The sequence below is a fragment of the Dipodomys spectabilis genome, unplaced genomic scaffold, assembly GCF_019054845.1.
Source record: "Dipodomys spectabilis isolate Male_0828 unplaced genomic scaffold, ASM1905484v1 ptg000179l, whole genome shotgun sequence".
Taxonomy (NCBI): domain Eukaryota; kingdom Metazoa; phylum Chordata; class Mammalia; order Rodentia; family Heteromyidae; genus Dipodomys; species Dipodomys spectabilis.
In genome coordinates, this window is record NW_024870856.1 from 8,084,678 (window position 1) to 8,104,176 (window position 19,499).

General features: G+C 45.7%; 1 protein-coding gene across 3 annotated transcripts in view; it reads right to left on the reverse strand.

Annotated features, from left to right (window-relative positions):
* Window positions 1-326: 326 nt before the first annotated feature.
* Mtrr (5-methyltetrahydrofolate-homocysteine methyltransferase reductase) overlaps window positions 327-19,499 on the reverse strand; it is a 32,541-nt gene continuing 13,368 nt past the window's right edge. For 2 of the 3 annotated variants that reach the window (XM_042695225.1, XM_042695226.1), the window contains 9 exons: window positions 18,868-19,021; window positions 18,230-18,318; window positions 16,470-16,650; window positions 14,559-14,601; window positions 13,329-13,512; window positions 10,489-10,607; window positions 9,117-9,209; window positions 8,824-9,006; window positions 6,684-6,986 (listed from right to left, as the gene is read on the reverse strand). In XM_042695225.1, coding sequence (XP_042551159.1) covers window positions 6,842-6,986; window positions 8,824-9,006; window positions 9,117-9,209; window positions 10,489-10,607; window positions 13,329-13,512; window positions 14,559-14,601; window positions 16,470-16,650; window positions 18,230-18,318; window positions 18,868-19,021 — 1,191 coding nt within the window. In that variant the 3' untranslated portion in view covers window positions 6,684-6,841. Of the gene's footprint in view, window positions 561-6,683; window positions 6,987-8,823; window positions 9,007-9,116; window positions 9,210-10,488; window positions 10,608-13,328; window positions 13,513-14,558; window positions 14,602-16,469; window positions 16,651-18,229; window positions 18,319-18,867; window positions 19,022-19,499 lie in introns of those variants that run through there. The other variant, XM_042695224.1, reaches the window with a different exon arrangement.

Sequence of the window (19,499 nt, forward strand, 5' to 3'; positions counted from 1 at the left end):
ACTGGTGTGTCGTGAGGGACCTCACCCCCTTCCTCACTGGCATGTCCCCACAGCTTACACATAAACTCACACTCAGCCTTCGGGGTGTTCTGGGCCAATTCCACACCAACTCTTCTCTAGTCAGTCCCTTTAGACCATAATGAGAAAACGTAGGTGAATGACCACTTATTACAAGGCTACCTTATTGACCTGTAATTGCTATTAAATAAGGATGCCAATGAGACAGATAATAGAGGTGTAGGGGACAGGTCAATAGATAATCGATGACAGATAAGATGTTAGATAGATAATAGATAGATATGACATAGACAAGGATACACAGACTGTCAGAAGTTAGACAGGCAAAGTCCCTCCTTTGTAATGTCTTGTCTCAAAGGTTCACCTATTTTACTCAGCAATCTCTTACAAAGACATCTCTTGAACTTTCTCACTTCCCCTTGAAAAATTCTGAAGCAGGAAAAAAACCCTCTTCATCTCCAAGTGATATGTTCAGACATAAAGGCAGAAGTGAAGTACTCTCAGCTACAATGGAGTCATGGTCTTTTGTTCAAGTCATCCATCTGGAAAAATAGAAACATGATTCAGACCCTGCCTGAACCCGTTCTTTTACCTGTTAACCTTTGGAAAGTGAGTTAAAGCTGGAGAAGGCCCAGAGCTAACGCTGCTGGGGCGAGGACCACGGAGACACATGTCTATGTCGGAAGCATGTGACAGCTGTACTTGTCAGGGGAGTTAAAAAAAAATCACAGTGACCCTGTTGTGCATCCGACGCTCACCCAAAGCTCAGAGCACACACACCAACAGAACGGAGTTTTTCCAGAACTCTCCGTGGCAGAAACGACACACATATGACTGTAGAAGTTGGAGTATAAATGCTACACACCTTAGATTTCTAATTTAATTCTACACACATTAAATGTGTCAAACCATATAATGAATAATCAAAATTCCTATTTATTTAAAAACCCTATTTCGCTGCCAGTATTGATCAAGATTTAGAAATTTCCTAAAAATCACCAAAAATGTTTCCTAAAAAATCTAAGAAAAATAGATTCAATAATTTTCCTGAAGAATCATTTCTTGAGAAAATAATTTCCATAGGCTGTAACACAGAGCCAGACCTCTTGGTTGTGAGAAAAAACAGACTGAAAAAGGGGTTATTATACACAAGAGTAGATTTTTTCCCCCTTTTTGGTTTTCAGTTGACCCAGGTTAAAACAATGCCAGGATTCTAATCAGAAAACGAAAAAGGGTTCATGTGGCAGTGTTAGAAGTGGAACTTGAATTTCTGGACTCAGGTCTCCAGGCCTGTTGGACACATTCTTCAGGGCTATCAGAGCAGGTGAGAGATGCCTTTTAGCTGAGAACCAGTGCTGCAGTTGTCCTTGCTGCTATTCTACAACTGTCCACAAGGGTCAGCCCTAGTTCTATGCATCTCTAAAAAGTGAAGTTAAAGTAAGAGAAGGTAGCTCAGTGGTAGAGCGCTTGCCTAGCATGCATGGAGCCCTGGGTTCGATTCCTCAGTACCACATACCCAGAAAAAGCTGGCAATGGCACTGTGGCTCAAGTGGTAGAGTGCTAGCCTGGAGCAAAAGAAGCTCAGGGACAGTGCCCAGGCCCTGAGTTCAAGCCCCAGGACTGGAAAAAAAAAAAAAAAGGAATGTTCAAAACTGGGCCTGACTACATACAGAAACATCATTCAATTTAATGTGTCAGACACAGACACAGAGACAAAGAAGAGACAGGAAAAGGCAGAGACAGAGGAAGAGGCAGAGACTGAGACAGAAGACTTGGAAGTCTCCTATTAAAGCACCAGGGAATGACTGAAACAGATATAAATGTGGAGTTCCCTCTTATACTGGCCACATCAGAACTACAGGAAAATGTGTACGTGTGTATGTGTGTGTATATGTGCATGTGTATGTGTGTATGTATGTATGTATGTGTGCATGTATATGTATATGTGTGTATGTATGTGTGTGTGTGTGTGCATACTTCATGGTCTCCTCTGATTTTCACAGCTGGCAAATTGTTCCATCAGAGCCAGTGTAACCTACTTGCCAAGCTGCAAGTCAACAGGCACAAACCTTAACATTGTCTCTTGCATATAGGATTTCACTTGAGAGTTTATTTAATAGAAATTTGCAATGCTTCATAGCTATGTGCTTTTTGGCTTATAATGCAGACAATTTAGTAAAAATAGACATGTCATGAGCTGAAGAGCTCCTTTTTCATAAGTGATGTACCTATGCGACAAACACACACACACACAGCACGTACCAAATCCCAGGGCAGGCAGAATACAGCAGGAACCCGAGCCCAGGTGTGCTCCCATCCTTTGCCAGCCAAGCCTGATGCTGGCGAGGATGTGGGCTCTTAACGGCCTCATCTGCGGCTGATCTACATGGCTTCTGTGGATCTCTGGCCCAGAGCATCTGTCTGCTCAATGACAGCCAGCACAGTAAGCTCTCTATGGAAGGGGAGTGAGCTTCTCTAGTGACCCGCTGACCTCATTCAGTAAAAGACAAAGGCCTGTGCTCACTCACGGCTCACACCCACCGTGGCACCTTCCTCCATGCTCTGCTCACCACAAGTTCTACCTCACGGCCTTTGTTCTGAGTTCTACGTGCAAAGACAGCTTTCTCTTTACCTTGTGAAAAGTTGGTAAATTTGTCCAACTCCCCACTATCACCTATCAGTTTACCCCTTTTGTCTTTCTCCACAGCTTTTAATCATGTCAGAGAATAATGAAAGTATTATTACTTTTTTTGTCGCTCATGGGGCTTGAACTCAGAGCCTGGGCACTGCTCACACCTTCAGCCACAACGCCACTTATGGTTGTCTGGTGGTTAACGGGAGATGAGCCTCAAAGACTTGGCTGGCTTTGAACCACGATCCTCAGATCTCAGCCTTCTGAGTAGCTAGGATTACAGGTGTGAGCCACCAGCACCCAGCTATGAACATACTTTATACATTGAATCCTCTAGTGTTTCTCCTCAGAATAAGCGGGGGACAGAGGTTTCCCCCCACCCCGTTTGTTGTAACCATGACTGTATCTACAACACTTTGAGTAGAACCTGCAAAGCAGACACTCCAGTATTTACTTATAACAGATGAAAGGGACATCCTTAAGGGTGTTATTCTGATTATTCCATGTGGAAGTCTAGTAGTTTAAACTGTTCATGTGCTTAAAAGGCTTCGCTATGACCTCTATAGATTTTCTGTAGGTCTTTCATTAGCATCAGGAATCAATACCTCCCTTTAGATAATTTTGTATTCTGCCCTCATGGTCTGTTCTGTTATTAAAAAATAAGTATGTAAATTAAGTATGTAAAAACATAAGAATGTAAAACCACAAGACTGCGACCTAAGTTGCTGGATGAAACATATCCATCCTCTTTGCTCACAGCGAGCCCCAATTCTCTTCTTTATACTTCACAGCCACTAGGTCTGTGCCACAGAGGCCGCCCAGACCCAGGGAGCAGGCAGTAAGGAAAGCCAGCCTGCCCCACCTCGGTCCCTGCACAGCCATGGTCCCCTGCCAACTCCAACACTGGACGGCCTGAGTGCCACTGAGGAGAATGGGCTATAAAAGGTATTCTAGATATGGAGAGAGAGTTCTCCCTACCCTTAATTAATCCGTATAAGGTCAGACTATCCAGCAGTATGGAACGGGAGCCTGACCTATAGATCAGCATGGTTCAGTACGTGGATGGGAGACTCCCACGGAACCACCTCACCCCTTCAAGTCACAACAGGAACTTCCCATCCAGGCTCCAGCTGCTTCACCCCGAGACACAGCGTTACAATCCCATAAGCTCACGCAATCGGCTACTGGAACTGTTTTATGCCCGATTACTCATACATTGTGGTTTAATGAACACGTTTTTGTGCATAGAGTGTCAACTGAAACCTATTTCCACTATCAAGCAGAGTATTTTCACAGCTGGTAAGGCTGTGGGAGCAGTGGATCAATGCTCTCTAAAATCTGTCATTAAACAGGACCTAGAGACAACCTGGGTATTATCTCTGAGAGATTCGTGTAGACCAATTCCCAGTGCCACCTCTGACCAGCTGTTTCTCGTTGTGGCCGTGTATAAGGATGCTGGTCAATAGCCATGACAGACGAGGATTTGCAGAGAAACTTGAAATGCCAGATCATAAGTCTCTGTAATTGAGTGTGTCAATTCATGTATCAGCTGATAAAGACCGAAGTAGGCTGCTCAGGTGATGGCATGTGAGAAGCAGAAACATGAGTACCTGGGGAAAGGGCTTTATTCAAGCCTCGGTTTGGTGACATCAGTTTCTGATCAACAGATCCATTACACAGACCCAGCCACACATACCACACTGTAGGGGCCCTGCAGCACTGTAAACCAACCGTAGCTGCACATCTGTCCCGCCAGTACCCACAAGGACTCAAACCCCAATGCTAAGTGCCCTCCTCACACGGAAGGCAGCCCTGTCAGCTCACGGACGTGTCTATTTTTCTCAATAAACCTTAATTCATGCCACTTTCACCACATTGTGTCCCGCCTGAATCCTTGCTGCATGCATGGACAAAAGAGGAAAGCTGTGTGGACCTTCAGATCAAAGTGGAATATTGTCTGAATACTTTGTGTTCCTTTTAATATTTTGACTCACACCTATCTTGGCTGATGTATACAATCTATACATGTATTACTACACAATAGTGTAAGAGTAGAGATCTTATTAACCCCAAGTCTTATTTTTTTTTCTCAGAATCTTATTTCTTAAAATGAAGGCTGGGTATGGTAATGCCTGTAACCCCAGCTTCTCAGCTACTCAGGAAACACAGGCAGGAGGCAAGCCTGGATAAGGACAATAAAGCACTCTTAGTCTCAAAATTAAAACTAAAAAAACAAAAACAAAAAGTAAAAAAAGGGCTTGAGACAAGGCTCAAGTAGTAGAGCACCTGCATAGCAAACTCAAGGCCCTGGATTCAAACTCCAGTATTTGAGGGGGGGAAAAAGCCTTTGACAGGTAGAGATGTGTTTCCAAAATAACAAGTTATTAAGTAAGATACTATATAGTACTTCTGATGAAGAAACTTTGTCACATATTGTTACTTTATTACTTTTTTGGATAAACTTTAGAGAATGTGGCATCGGGGATCTAACAATTACAAGGCGTACTAACTCACCAATATTTTTCCTAGACACAATTTGAGAGATAGCACAGAGATATGTAAGTTATTTGGGAAAGCGTAATGTGCTGGAGATCAGAAAGGAGGGCTCAACAGAGAAGAAAAGGCTATAATTTTACTGACATTCGACTTGCTGTCATCTGTAAAGGCAAATGTCCTTATATTCTGGAGTTGTAGAATTGAATATAACTGACATAATCCTATGCCAAAGTACAATTTCAAATACATTTCCCATTTTAATATCATAAAAAAGCCCATTCTATAAGGAGTAAGGATTAGTAATCCTTAATAAGTGTAGCTTGTATAATAACCATTTGCTAATTATACAAACACACAAAAGACTGCTTTACTTGTGTGATTTAAATATATTAAAATGGATATTATTTATGAGGATACTTCACAAAATTACTTTCACATTATTTCAAAAATACTAGCAGCCTATGTTCCCAAGGCTGTGTTCAGTTAACTTTGGTGTTCCTGCTTGGTGCTGGGTGTCCTGGCGGGCATCATGTCCGCCTGGTGTCAAGTGCCCTGGCACCACGCCTGGCTGGTCCTGGCCGCCCTGGCACCACGCCTGGCTGGTCCTGGCCGCCCTGGCACCACGCCTGGCTGGTCCTGGCCGCCCTGGCACCACGCCTGGCTGGTACTGGTTGCCTGGCACCATGTCTGGCTGGTCCTGGCCGCCCTGGCACCACGGTGGCTGGTATTGCCCACCCTGGCACATTGCCTGGCTGGTACTGGCTGCCCTGGCACCACGCCTGGCTGGTACTGGCCGCCCTGGCACCAACTGGCTGCTCTGACACCATGTATGGTTGGTATTGGTGGCCTGGCACCATGCCTAGCTAGTACTGGCGGCCTGGCACCATGTCTGGCTGGCACTGGCGGCCTGGCACCATGCCTGCCTGGTACTGGCAGCCTGGCACCACGCCTGGCTGGTACTGGCGGCCTGGCACCATGCCTGGCTGGTACTGGCGGCCTGGCACCACGCCTGGCTGGTACTGGCGGCCTGGCACCACGCCTGGCTGGTACTGGCGGCCTGGCACCATGTCTGGCTGGTACTGGCGGCCTGGCACCGTGTATGACTGGCACTATGGCGACCTGGCACCATGGGCAGATTCCCCGTGACGGTGCAAGCACTCTGCGGTGTGAAGGCACACAAGTAGCCTGGTGAGGGCTGCCCACCTCGCCGAGGCTGTATCTCAGAAAACCGTGTGCTGGTCACGGCACAGACGGGAGGTGGTGGAAGGCAGCGTCACTGCCCAGTAACTTTGGCTGTACTGTGAAGCCATCTGCTCAGCTCCCAAACTCCTCTAAGACGTGCACAAAGTATTTTTAAAACATTTTAAGCTGGCCGCCAGTGGTTCCCGCCTGTAATCTTAACCACTCAGGAGGCTGAGACCTGAGGATCGCGATTCAAAGCCAGCCCACGCAGCAAGCATGTCTGTGAGACTCTTATCTCCAAAAACAAAACAAACTAACAAAAAATACCCTGGAAGTGGAGCTGTGATTCAAGTGGTAGAGCATTAGCTTTGTGCAAAAAAGCTCAGGACAGTGCCTAGACCCAGGGTCCAAACCCCAGGACCAGCACCACCCCCAAAAGTTAAGTGTCCAGCTTCATTATCCTCCAATACCTTCAGCCATAACATCTTCATTCTCCTCCTTTGGTATCCAGTTTTAGGACCAAATATCCTGAAGATACCGTTTTTCTTCTTTTAACGTAGCCAATGTTTTCATTGCCTCCAGTTTGTCGACGCCAGCCTCTCGACTTATTATTTCTGCAAGTGTGTCATTTACGTCCTTGGCCATATTTTTAGCATCTCTAGAAAAGAAAAGAACAGCATCTTTCCTCACACAGGGAGCTCCCAGCCCACCCAATCCCCACCATTTCCCGACTCCTGTTAGTTCCTCCTCACATGCTCCTGCTCCCAGCTTCCCTTAGTCAAGGCTAGACCCCCACCCAGGTGATAGTTCCCAAATTCAGCCTCCTGCACGGCCCCCTCGTTTAACATCAGCAACAGGTGTCTATGTTCTGAGACAGCCGGAAGCCTTACCTCGTGTGTGAGGCTCCGGACTAGCTTGCCTGGCCTCCTTCCTGTCTCTCAAGCATGCAGCACCCGAACAAGTTGTCCCTTCTAAGCCTTCATGCGCACATGCACACACACACACACAGAGCCGGGAAGCCACCGACCAGCACCTAACGTGCACGCATGCACGCACGCACACACACACACATACACATACACACACACACACACACACCCCGGGAAGCCACTGACCAGCACCTAACGTACACACACACAAACACACACCCGGGAAGCCACTGACCAGCACCTAACGTGTACACACACACACACACACACACACCCGGGAAGCCACCGACCAGCACCTAACGTACACACACACACACACACACACACACCCAGGAAGCCACTGACCAGCACCTAACGTGTACACACACACACACACCCGGGAAACCACCGACCAGCACCTAATGTATACACACACACACACACACCCGGGAAGCCACTGACCAGCACCTAACGTGTACACACACACACACACACACACACACACACACACACACACACACGGGAAGCCACCCACCAGCACCTAACATACACACACACACACACACACACACACACACACACACACGGGAAGCCACCGACCAGCACCTAACGTGCTCGCACAGCTCCTGGCTCTAGCAAGGCATGGTGGGGCTGTGTCTCCTTCAAGGCACTTCCGATGTCCAGTACTGCTCTGGGGCCGTGCCCGGGGTGCACTGTCTGAGGACAGGGAGTGTAGGTTTCTCCCAGTCCTGGCTCTCAGCACCTCAGCAGATGCTCCAATGTTCGCTAGGCCACGTGAAGCGCAGGATGGGACCATTCTGCTCCTGGGCCCCACAGCTCTGACCACCACGGAGTGCCGTGGTGCTCGGCCTACAACAAGCGTTTCCATTTCTCACGTGACCACCTGCACCAAAGCCTCCTGTGGGGAGACGGGCCCAGGCCCCCAACTCCAGGAGCAGTTCACCCTTCCTCAGCGGCTGATCCTCCCTCAGCCCCTGCTGTTCCTGCGTTGTCCAGCCACTGTCACTGTCAGGCCAGGGGCTCCTTGGGACCCTCATCTCAGACCAAGGGATCAGTGCCACACCCCCTTAGAGGCACGGAAGTGACCGGAGGAGGAGCCATTTGGGGGACACATTTCAAAAGTTTGAACACCTGATGCCCTCTCCAAGCCCTCAAGTGCCTTTTTTCTGTATATTTATATAATCCAAGGATCTCTACTACTTTCAGATGTTTGAAATGTCAGCCTGTATTTGACTGCTGATGGCTCTACACAGTGAAGATCTACTCCTTCGCTAAAAGATAAATGAAAATGCAAACCATCACAAAGTCTGTAGTGCTTTCCAACTGACAGTCAAAAACCTAGTTTTCTACTAAATCAAAACAGACTGAGAAAGCATCAACTTAGTAGCCAAAGCAGCTTAAAAAAAAACTTAAGCAGGAAAACAAAATTGAAAAATGAAAAGGAAATTACCAAAAAGTGTTATAAAAACAGAAAAATTAAGTTTCACTTACTTAACCCTGCGCCAATCACACTGGTACCTCCAACCGTGTTTTCCCATCCAGTCCCCACGCCTGCCGTCCACTCACCCGCACACATAGATGCAGCCGTCCTCCTCCAGGAGGAGCCGGGCCAGCTCCTGGCTGTGGAGCTGGAGATTGTCCTGCACATACTTGGCCGGGGCCGCTCCCTCCCCCATGGGGGCCTCTCTCGAGAAGGAGACCTTCAGGTGAGTCAAGATCCCACGCGCCAGGAAATGCTGGAGCTCCTCTCTGAAACAGAGTGCACCACAGGTCCAGGAAGGGTACACTTACCGTCGAGAAACTCGAAAACCCAACCCATACTCTCAGTGGCTGATCACCTTGACACAAGAACTGTTTACCTGAACAAATAGTCCCTGTCCTTATGTCTGCAGCCAAAAAACAACCACATTGCTCCAAAACTTCCATCCGGGTGCTGTTCTTGGAGTTTCTCTCTGTGAGAAAAACAGTTCAGATGTTTGATATGCAGAATATAAAAAACAAACCTCATCTCATCAGAAAATGACATTGGCAGTCTGAGGTTCTCAACAGCTGATGGAAGTTCAGTCATTTAACTAGCATTAACATCTACTATGGTTTAGATGACCTTTTGTGCTACCAGGCTGGAACCATAAACCTGCTAAGCATGCACCCCACCACACCAGGCCTGGTGTGGGCACTGGGAAAGACCCTGGGACCACAGCCCTCGCCTTCCTCTTGTGCTTCTTGGTTGAGAGGTGAGCCATTTCACTCCACCCCACGTGCACACCATGATCTGCTGCCTCAACACAAGCTCTAAGCCAGTCAATCAATCGTGGAACCACGGAACCTTCCAGAACTGCAAGGCAAAGCTGTCTCTTTGTAAGCTGCCTCCGAGGTACTTCATTATGGTCAGACAGCACAGCCCTTCAGGGCCTAGCGGCGGGCACTGCAGTAAGCACATATGCCTAGAAGCTGTAGACATCCTTGAGTTCTACAGGCTGTACACATATCACAATGTGATATGTGCACGGAGCAATGCCGATGCTAAGTAATAACAGTCATTTTATGAGTAAGAATTTATAAATGAACTCTTGAATAAATGAACTCATGCATAAAATCAAGCAAGTAGGACACAAAGTGCATTTATGCTGTGAGGAGCACACGAACACCACAGAGCATGTCTGCCCTGGGCTCTTGCTCTCTGCATGGAACACTGATAAAGAAGTGACCATCGAGGGGAGAGGCCTCGGCTACCCAGAGAACAGCGCAAGCCCTGGGCCACTGCTCCACAGCACCGAGAGAAGTATGATCATCTTGCTTTACACCAGACACTGCTGTTCTGATACTAAGCTGGATCCTTTTGAAAATTACTGAAGTATACCTGGAATTTTCCAGTACAATGGGACCTGTTTCTACCAATTTTATCATGAAGGAACCTGAAGTTCATGCCATAAAGCACAGGAGAGCTGAATAAAGGAAACTGCCGGAGCCACTGTGTAAGGAAGGTGCAGTGCAGAATGCAACCTAGGGAAGTCACCCCTCCCTCCCTCCCTCCCCCCCTCCCCCCTTCCCCCCCTCCCTCAGTGACAGGTGGGTGTGCTATCGCACATCTGATAACCATTTCTTTTAACTAGACACTTCACAGCCAAAGTCCAATTACTGTAATAACTCCCAAAGAAACAAAAGGTCACTTCACAGCTGCCTGGGCTCCCGGGGGACACCTACTTCCCCAACAGCCAAAGGCACGCCTACCTGTGTTGCAGAAAACCAATGAAGGGAGCTATGCCGGTTCCCGGACCCACCATGATGACAGGGGCCGAATGGTCACTGGGTAAGTGGAAAGAATTTACTGCTCGAGGAGAGATGGATACCTGAAACGGTAAACAGCTGGTAAGTGCAAAAGAAAACCTAGGCAAGAAGGTATGACCAAGATGACCTTTGCTAAGAAATCAGACGCAATATTCCCCTCAAAGAAGCATCGGAAAAATAAAGAGTAGCCCATGAAACCAGATGCCCATGTCACTAAAGAAAAATTAAATTCACCTTGCATGTACTCAGAAACAGAAAAATGACATGCACGGTTCTTGTGGAGAACAATGGACAGATTATAAGGTCCTTTTCTAGGCAAACTTTACTTCCTAGCAGGCAACAAACCACAGGTCTACAGAAGATGCACAACAAAGGAGACACAATTCTTCATGTCAGCACATAAATGGCCCGTCAAGTTTCATAACATGATGGATTCAAGTTTTAAATGATAATAAGGCAGCCAAGACTAGGGAGAAGCTGCTGTGTACAGAGAACTGAAGTACTTGCTGCTCAGGTTCCGGTATTACCAACAAGTACTGGTTTGTGTAAAAGCTAAAACTGATACAGTTAACAGAGCTTTTTAACATTTTGAAAGAGTTTTGTTTAAATCAATCATGCGGCAAGGGTTAACTGCAAAGGACTCCCAAATGTCTCCCCCTGTCACACACACACGTCACGATGACCCTGCCACACATAGTCATACTGAATGACAGGGTCAGGACTCCGCTGTATTTCGCATGGTGGAACAACAGCCCCACACTGCCTTGAACTCTTAATCCTCCTGCCTAGCAAGACAGTGCAGGACTTACAGGTACATGTCATCACATCTTGCTTCCATTGAGGAAAAGTTTGAAATAGCACATTGTGTAAATGTAATGCTATGTCTACCTGGAAGTGACTGTGTACTTGTTATGACATCATTCAGATTCAGGTTTACTGAAAGGACTCAATGATAGGCGCCACACACAGAGAAATACACCAAAGTCTCTATCTCCATAGAACGTGCATTACTGTGGTCAGAACTGTAAGAAGCAAACATAGATCCACAGACCATGAGTAATGCAAGGATTATGAAGATTAGACGAGGCAAGGAACAGACAGATAGGAAAGGAGCTGCTACCTGAAGCTGCACAGTAGGAGAAAGCCTGGACTTGACAGGCCTTTGACAGAGACCTGAGCCTGTGCGAGTCGGCCATGCAAGAGCTGGGGCCTCGTGGAAAAGCACAGTGTAAAAGCTCTGAGCTGAGAGCTTCTCTGCGTAGGGGCAGGAAGAAGAGCAGAGCAACAATGAACCCAGCTCAGGACTCTCACTGCATGCACACCTACGAGCAGAGCAGCAGTGCACAATACCGACTTCCATGGTCCTCGTAGAAAGCTGCAGGTAGGCTGCGCACTGCCCCTGAATCCTCCCGGGGCCTAGGCAGCAAGATACGCCTGACCTGGACAACCTTCTACACTCTGCACCCTAAAAACAATGGCACTACTGCACACAGCAAAATTCACACAGTTCAAGGTACATCCTGCCCCTAGTGTGTACATATCAGGTAGATAATAACGTCTTGTTGAAACAAAGAAAGGAGTGAGATGAGGGAATGAGAAGTATGTCAGAAGCATCCATACTTAGCATTTGCTATGTACGCTTGGAACTTTCTGGAGATCACCTGGTGTTTAGACATATCACCAAGACAGAACTTCTGTGAGTATGTAATACTTGCCTTTATAGAACAAAGGGTTTCCATTTCCTAGCGCACGTGGGTGTATAGTGCACACTAGGTCTAATGAACAGTGCAAAGGGTCTCTGCTCGGGGCAGGGAAATAGGCAGGGATGAGGCGGCTTCAAGCTTGGTCTCCCTGTAAGTCCTCTCAAGAGGGCATTGAAGGGTCCAAACTTTAACTCCAATAACTTAAGGCTACGTTTGTCATAATGCTACAGTGACACATTGATTTCTTCATTACTATGAAGAACACTTCATGAAAAGCCTGAAATCTCGTTTTATTTTTAAATGGGCAACTGTAAGTAAGTACCACATGTGGTACTCAAAGTACTTAATCGAAATATGAAGACATCACCTAATCTAACTACAAATATACCCACAGCTTGTTCAGGAAACTGGGTAAACTTCTTATCCTAAGTGTTTATAAAAGGGATTTCCAAGTGGGAGTGCCAGCCCAGCGAGCAAACCAAGCCAGGCGCAAGCCTGTGTTTAAACCTTGGTATGGCAAGGAGGGAAGCCAGGCACTGGAGCTCATACCTATAATCCTAGCTACTCAGGAGTCTGAGACCTGGAGGATCACAGTTCAAGGCCAGCCTGGCAGAGCAAAGTCTGTGAGACTCCATCTACAATTACCAGCAAAAAGCAGGGCTGGAAGTAAGGCTAACCAGATAGAGTGTGAGCCATGAGCAAGCAAGCTGCAATGAAAGTCTTGAGTTCAAGCCCTGTTGCAGGATTCGGGCTGGACATAAGATACAGCTGTCCTGACAAATCCTTCAATCCTTCTTGATTTTTCCTGTCCTCCTTCTCACCAATCTACAAAGAATACTTACAAAACAAGGTGGTTTTTCCTGTGAATAGGACAGGCAAGCGCAAGCTAACTATAGACGTTTATAGCTTTGCAAATTCAGGAAATATGTGGACTGATGAAAGTGAGGGAAAATAATGTAGAACTGGCTAGTAGAGATTTTGAAATTTGAGTATCGTGTACCATTCCCTGGCTGGTGTCAGCAATGGCCAGTGACGGGACCTGGATAAGTTCTCTCGTCAAACTGCACACTACTGTGATACCTTTGGAGCCCAATCTTCTCTGTTGTCCACTTGCAATGCCTCTGTGTTTGGCTGAAGAAGGGGGTCGGCCAACGTGGCCAGCCAGCCTGTGCACACGCCCCTCCGGAGGACCACCGCCTCCGACTTGGGAAACTCCACAACGTTGAAAACAAAACGTAGCTTGTCTGGATGACATAAGCCAGAGCTGCGGAAACAGAGGCGTAAGCCACGAATTCTGCATTAGGGCGAACACATCCCGGCTCAATCCATCTTTTCTATTGCAGCAGAGCAATAGTTTCTTATGCACTTGCATCTGCCTCGTCACTCAGAGACAAAAGCAATCTAACTTGCTTGGACCCCCGGCCCTCCCCTATAGGATACTATTCAGGAAAGTTACTCATTTCATTTGTTTGTCTTCAATACCAGATAAAACTTATAAATACCGACATGCTGTGACTCACTTAATATTCATAAAGACCTTTCACCATATGAATGAATGGGGATAAACCCTAGTGACTTTCATTTTCTGTACTCTGGTGATAAAACTGAAAACGTACTGAAGAAAATTAAATATTCAACATTATCTTTTCTTTTTCCTGCAGGGAGGGCTGGAGTTTATTGACGCTTGAACTTAGGGCCAGGGTGCTATTCCTTAGTTTTTTCCACTCAGGGCTGGTACTCTACTACTTCCAGCTTTTTGTGGTTAATTGGAGATGAGTCTCATGGTCTTTCTGCCTGGGCTGGCTTAGACTCAGATCCCTAGATCTCAGCCCCAAGCAGCCAGGATTACAGGTGTGAGCCTCAGGCACCCAGCTTTCAATATTATCTTTAAAAGGTACTTCTACAAACCCTATTGCTTTTCATGTTATCTGATAAAATAATGTGAAAGGGTGCTGGGCTGCTTCTCCTTCCCACAAGAGCCAGCAAGGGAGTCAGGCCTGAACCTGAGGCAGCACTCATGGGATAGGGTACAGCAGAGCTTCCCCCTGCCCACTCCCCCTCCCATGCCCCCCTCCCCGGAGGTGGAGGGCCAGGATGCTGGGTGATGGGAGAGCCAGTCAGGATCTTCCTATGTGAATTCCCAGAGGACAGGAGTCCTCTGGCTCTCCTTCATACTGCTGCGCCCAGCCCCGTCTCACACATCAGCTAAGTTACCAGGAATGAACCCTAAGTCATCGAGGATTTAGAAATCTGGATGTTATATGATTTGGGGGAAAAGAGGTTTCATATCATGTTAATAAATATTAATACCTTGCACATGAATATGGTCTAGGCTGGAGTTTAGGAAGATGTTCTAGAAAAAATAAAAACAATTATTAATTCACTGATACAGAAAATAGCTTTAAGTTAAAAAAAAATCTTAAGGCCTAAATTTAATTCCTACTTTTTCTTATTTAGAATATTCAAAATAATTTATGCCCTAGTTTTAAATCATACTTTATAGCACATCTAAGTTCAATACTAAGAAAAGTATCATGATTTTTCCTTCCAATTCCTAAAGTTAAAATCCTTTGCCTTCACCCTGAAATCAGTAGTTCTCCCAAATGCTGGCCACATAAACCCAAAGAAACAAGAACAGGATCCATGAATGGGCTTTAGAGTCAAGGAACTCATTCAACTTCCTTGTATGTGAAATTGTCTGGGGAGAAATGTCTAGAGTTTTCAGATTTAAAATAAAGTCATAATCTCAAGACCACAGACTATTATTTTATAGACTACTGGAAATACATAGGGGTTTAAGATACTTTTTCTTCTTTTACTTGTGTAATAGGAAAAAAGTCTATGTAGTGTAGAGACTTTTTTTTTTGGTGGGTCGTGGGGCTTGAACTCTGGCCTGGGCACTGTCCCTCAGCTCTTCAGCTCAAGGCTAGCTTTCTACCACTTGAACCACAGCACCACTTCTGGTTTTCTGAGTGGTTTATTGAGGTAAGAGTCTCACAGACTTTCCTGTGGCTTTGAACCATGATTCTCAGAGCTCAGCCTCCTGAGTAGCCAGGATTACAGGCACCCGGATATGGTAGAAACTTTTTAAGGCAACTGTGGAGAAACTATGTGGTTTCAAGGAGTACTTGTAGTCTTGGGAAAGCAGTTCAAATCACCATGATTTGAAGTATATACTAACAAATCTTGGAGTAGTTCTGTGTAGTGTATTTTTTAATATATTTCAGAAAAGCTTTCAATAGCATATCCCAAATGGTATAAACTTTTGATACATCCTGGAAAACAGGTCTAATAAAAGGCTCATCTTAAGCTTTACACTTTTTTCTTAAGAAAGTTGAGGAATTTTAATTCTATAGGCTCCAAATATTTTTACATATTTTTAATTTTACAAAAAGTTGTTTTTATAAATATTTAAAAGTAATGGGAACGTACAAAGAATAAAGCGTGAAACATTTATGTATATTAAAGAGAACTTTCTAAGACTTCCTGATCCTGAACCACCAGCTCTAAAGCACTGAACCAAAAAGTTTTTGAGAGAGCCAGTTCCAGGAAGGACAGACCCTCCAAGTAATGCTATTTTACTCTTCTGGGGAGGAAGAATGAGACGAGGGCACTATCAGACATCAACAGAGTCCTTGCCGGCCTAACTAGACATGTTTCAGTCACTGAAGATGCGCGAAGATTAAGGTCTGGCTGGGTATCCAAAGCACATGACATGAACTACCCCAGGCAGGTAAGAGAGCCTTCTAGTGAATACTAACATCTTCAGGAAGGTTTCCTTAGACATCAGCTGACCTTGAAGGCTGCGAATGACGCTGGACTACCTTTCATCTGGAATATTCTGTGATGAGTCTCAGCTTCCGAGTGCCCGGAGCATGACATGAAGAGCCCCTGGGTACCTGCAGGACCCTCTGTGTGGACCTGCCTGACCGAGTGTCTCTGCACCCACACGCAGCCACGGCTGCATTTACCTGCCAATTACATAGAATGTGCTGCTCTCAGGCAAACACAATATTTTTTTTCTTAGCCCATGTCTGGAAAAAAAATTTAGCTAAATAACCTCTAAAAAAAATAAATTTGAAAGGACATTAAGTTCTATGCAAAAAGGAAAAACGAAGGTTTGTTTCAACAGAGGAAATGAAATGACAGAGACACCAGTGGAGCAGCAAGGATGCTTGGTACAGTGTGTGAAGACCAGACATACCTCGGTATGGCACTCACCGAGCAGGAGGCCGAGCGGCGGATGGCAGGATGGGAAGGCGAGGAGGAGGTCCAACAGGCAGGCAGCAGCATCGCGTACAAACAGGGCGTAGTCCGAGGCTCCTTGTTTGCTGCACAGCTCCTGCAGCCTCCGCTTCTCAGCACTGTCACTGGTGTAGTCTGCCAGGGCTCGCACGAATGCCTAGGATAACAAAACCACAGTACATTAATTATGACCTGCGTTGAGTTAGGACTACGTGAGGAGTCAGACAGAAAGTGCTGCTCACTGGCACAGCAGCACTTGCAAGGACTTAAGAGACCCTGGGCTCAGGACCTAGCACGGCTAGGAAAGTCGAAGACAAGAGAACACACACACACACACACACACACACACACACACACACACACACACACACACACACACACACACACACACACACACACACACACACACGAAAAACCCTGCAGGCTCCAAAAATTCAGTGAAAATTCATTCACCTGGTGATAGGATCATGCCTCCATCCTAAGCAGCCTGGCCAATCAATCGTAAGTACAATCTCCAATCATATAACAGGTTTATACCAAGAATATAATCACAAAATCTCATAACTCGATTTCATCTCGGAATACATTTGTGTATGTGTGTGTGTGTGTGTGTGCGCGTGCGCGTGTACACGCACACGCATGTGCTGGTACCAGGACGTAACCACAGGGCCTTTCGCTCTTGCTCAGCTTTTCTACTCATGGCATGTACTCTACCACTTGAGCCATGCCTCTAGTTACCACTTTTTGCTCATTATTTGTCAGTCTCATGAATCTGGCTGCCTGGGCTAGCTCTAAACTTTGATCCTCAGATCTCAGCCTCCTGAGTAGCTGATAGGCATGAGCCACTGGTTCAGAACACATACTTTTTGTCTAAGCAGATGATTATAATGTGGACCTCAACATTCATTTTACAATTGTGAAGTATTTTTTAAAAGTGGGGCACTGAGTGACAGTGATGATGCCCTTGGGACCAGATGGCACCTTGGTCCCCAAGGAATGGTAGTCTAGTAAGAACATCAGAGAAATCAGAAGACAGGAGAGGAGGGAAAGGGGAGGGGGTCAAGGGAAGAGAGGACAATATTAATTACAGCACTCTTGATGCTCAGTGATAATGACTTCTGTCAGGGCCTAGCTTAGAAAGCTTTATCCATTAGTATGCACTTGAGAGAAATGTTCAGGAAGAAATCAGGGACAATTGTTTTTAAAATACAGTTCCTGGTGTAATACTGACCTCTAGTGGATTGTTCCAATTCCAAATGTATCTATCTGAACATCAATATAAGAAACCAAATGGCTTCAAGTTTTCCCAAGGAATTCTGAATCAGCAACAAGCATATGTAACATCACACAGATGCCATGACTTAGGGAGGAATGAGCTCTTACAAGGAGAGACAGTGGCCACATGCAACTGCGGACAGCACCACTGTGTACTGTGCTATGTGAAGTTCATGCCTAGGGAGACTAGGACTACAACAACGACAGGTTTTATAAACCTGCAACAGCACAATGTGAATGCGAACAAAAATAAAATAGCTATCTACTCTTTGACAATTGTACAATACCACATGTCTTTGGAAACTAATTCTAAAAACCATATACCCCTGGGAACTAATTCTACAAATACGGTGCAAAGACCAGTTTTTAAACTTTGAAAATTAATGTTTTGTTTAAAAGTAAATTCTAAATAGACTTAAGCACATTTTAAAATGGTTACTTGCGAAGAAGCAAAAAAATACCTTTTTAGGAATAGATCGTATTTCAAGACACCAGGTGAGAATGAACTGAAGAGAACGCCCCTCGGGTACATGCTGGGGTAAGACAGCGCCTTTCTCAGGAAAAGACAGGAAAGAAAATCAGGATACAGAAAATAAAGAACAATCACAGCACTAATTCTGGACATAGGCTGAATATTCCCCAGAACACAATGAACTGTCACCTTTACCTCAAATGCCATCAAAATGTAATGACGTGGCAAATCGGCAGTGTTCCATAAAACACTATTCTCAGAATTTTATGCATAAACTCAAGATCAAGACTGCACACAAATAAGTTCGATGATTTAAAAAATAGCTTCTTTCAATTATAAAACAGCAAATATTTTAAAAGCAATGTAAATGTTTACTTCTCATCGCACTGAGATGTTTATCAAAGATTAGTTCAATTATCATTTTGTGGCCACTGTCCAATCAGTGAAAAGCCACTAGAGCTGCCTCCAATGCAGCCAACGGGAGAAATCAGAAGTGCCAGCCCGCAGTGTGTCTGTGTGCCCTGACAGGTGGCTGAGCCCCAGCACGGGCCCTGTCTCCGTGCTGCGTGTCAGCACCGTGCTGCGTGTCAGCATGCTCGCCAGTCCAGGCACAGCTCTGAGCCACACCTTTCTTCTTTGTGTCTGCCTTGATTTCCAGGAAAACCCGGTGCTCCCGCTGGTCAGCAAGCTGCAGTCTTTGGAGAAGGCTGTGTACCTCGGAATCACTGTTCGGACAGATGACATTGAAAGCATCTCCAGGCTGATAGGAAAATCCTGTTGTCTAGAGAAGATCCAATATGAAAAAACATTCTGTATCAATACAGAATACACAATTTTAATATGGAAGTTTAAGCTGTGAGTTTTCATTGTAGACCATTTTCAGAGGGCAACAGAGGGCTAAATGGGATCTGAGTACTCTGATTCATTTATGGAATCGTCAAAGACACCCCTTACTGTACACAATCAATACATACCAATAAACAATACTGGGCAGGGCACCAGTAGCTCAAACCTGTAATCCTAGCTACTCGGGAAGCTGAGTTCTGAGGACCCAAGTTCTAAGCCAGCCCAGGCAGGGAAGTCCATGAGACTCTTAATCTCCAAATAACCATCTCCCAAAACTGAAAAGCTGGAAGTAGAACTGTGGTGCAAGTGGTAGAGCACTAGCCTTGAACAAAATGAGAAAGCTCAGAGCTAGCACCCAGTTCCTGAGTTCCAGTTCCAGGACTGGCCCAAAATAGTAACAATAATAATACAGG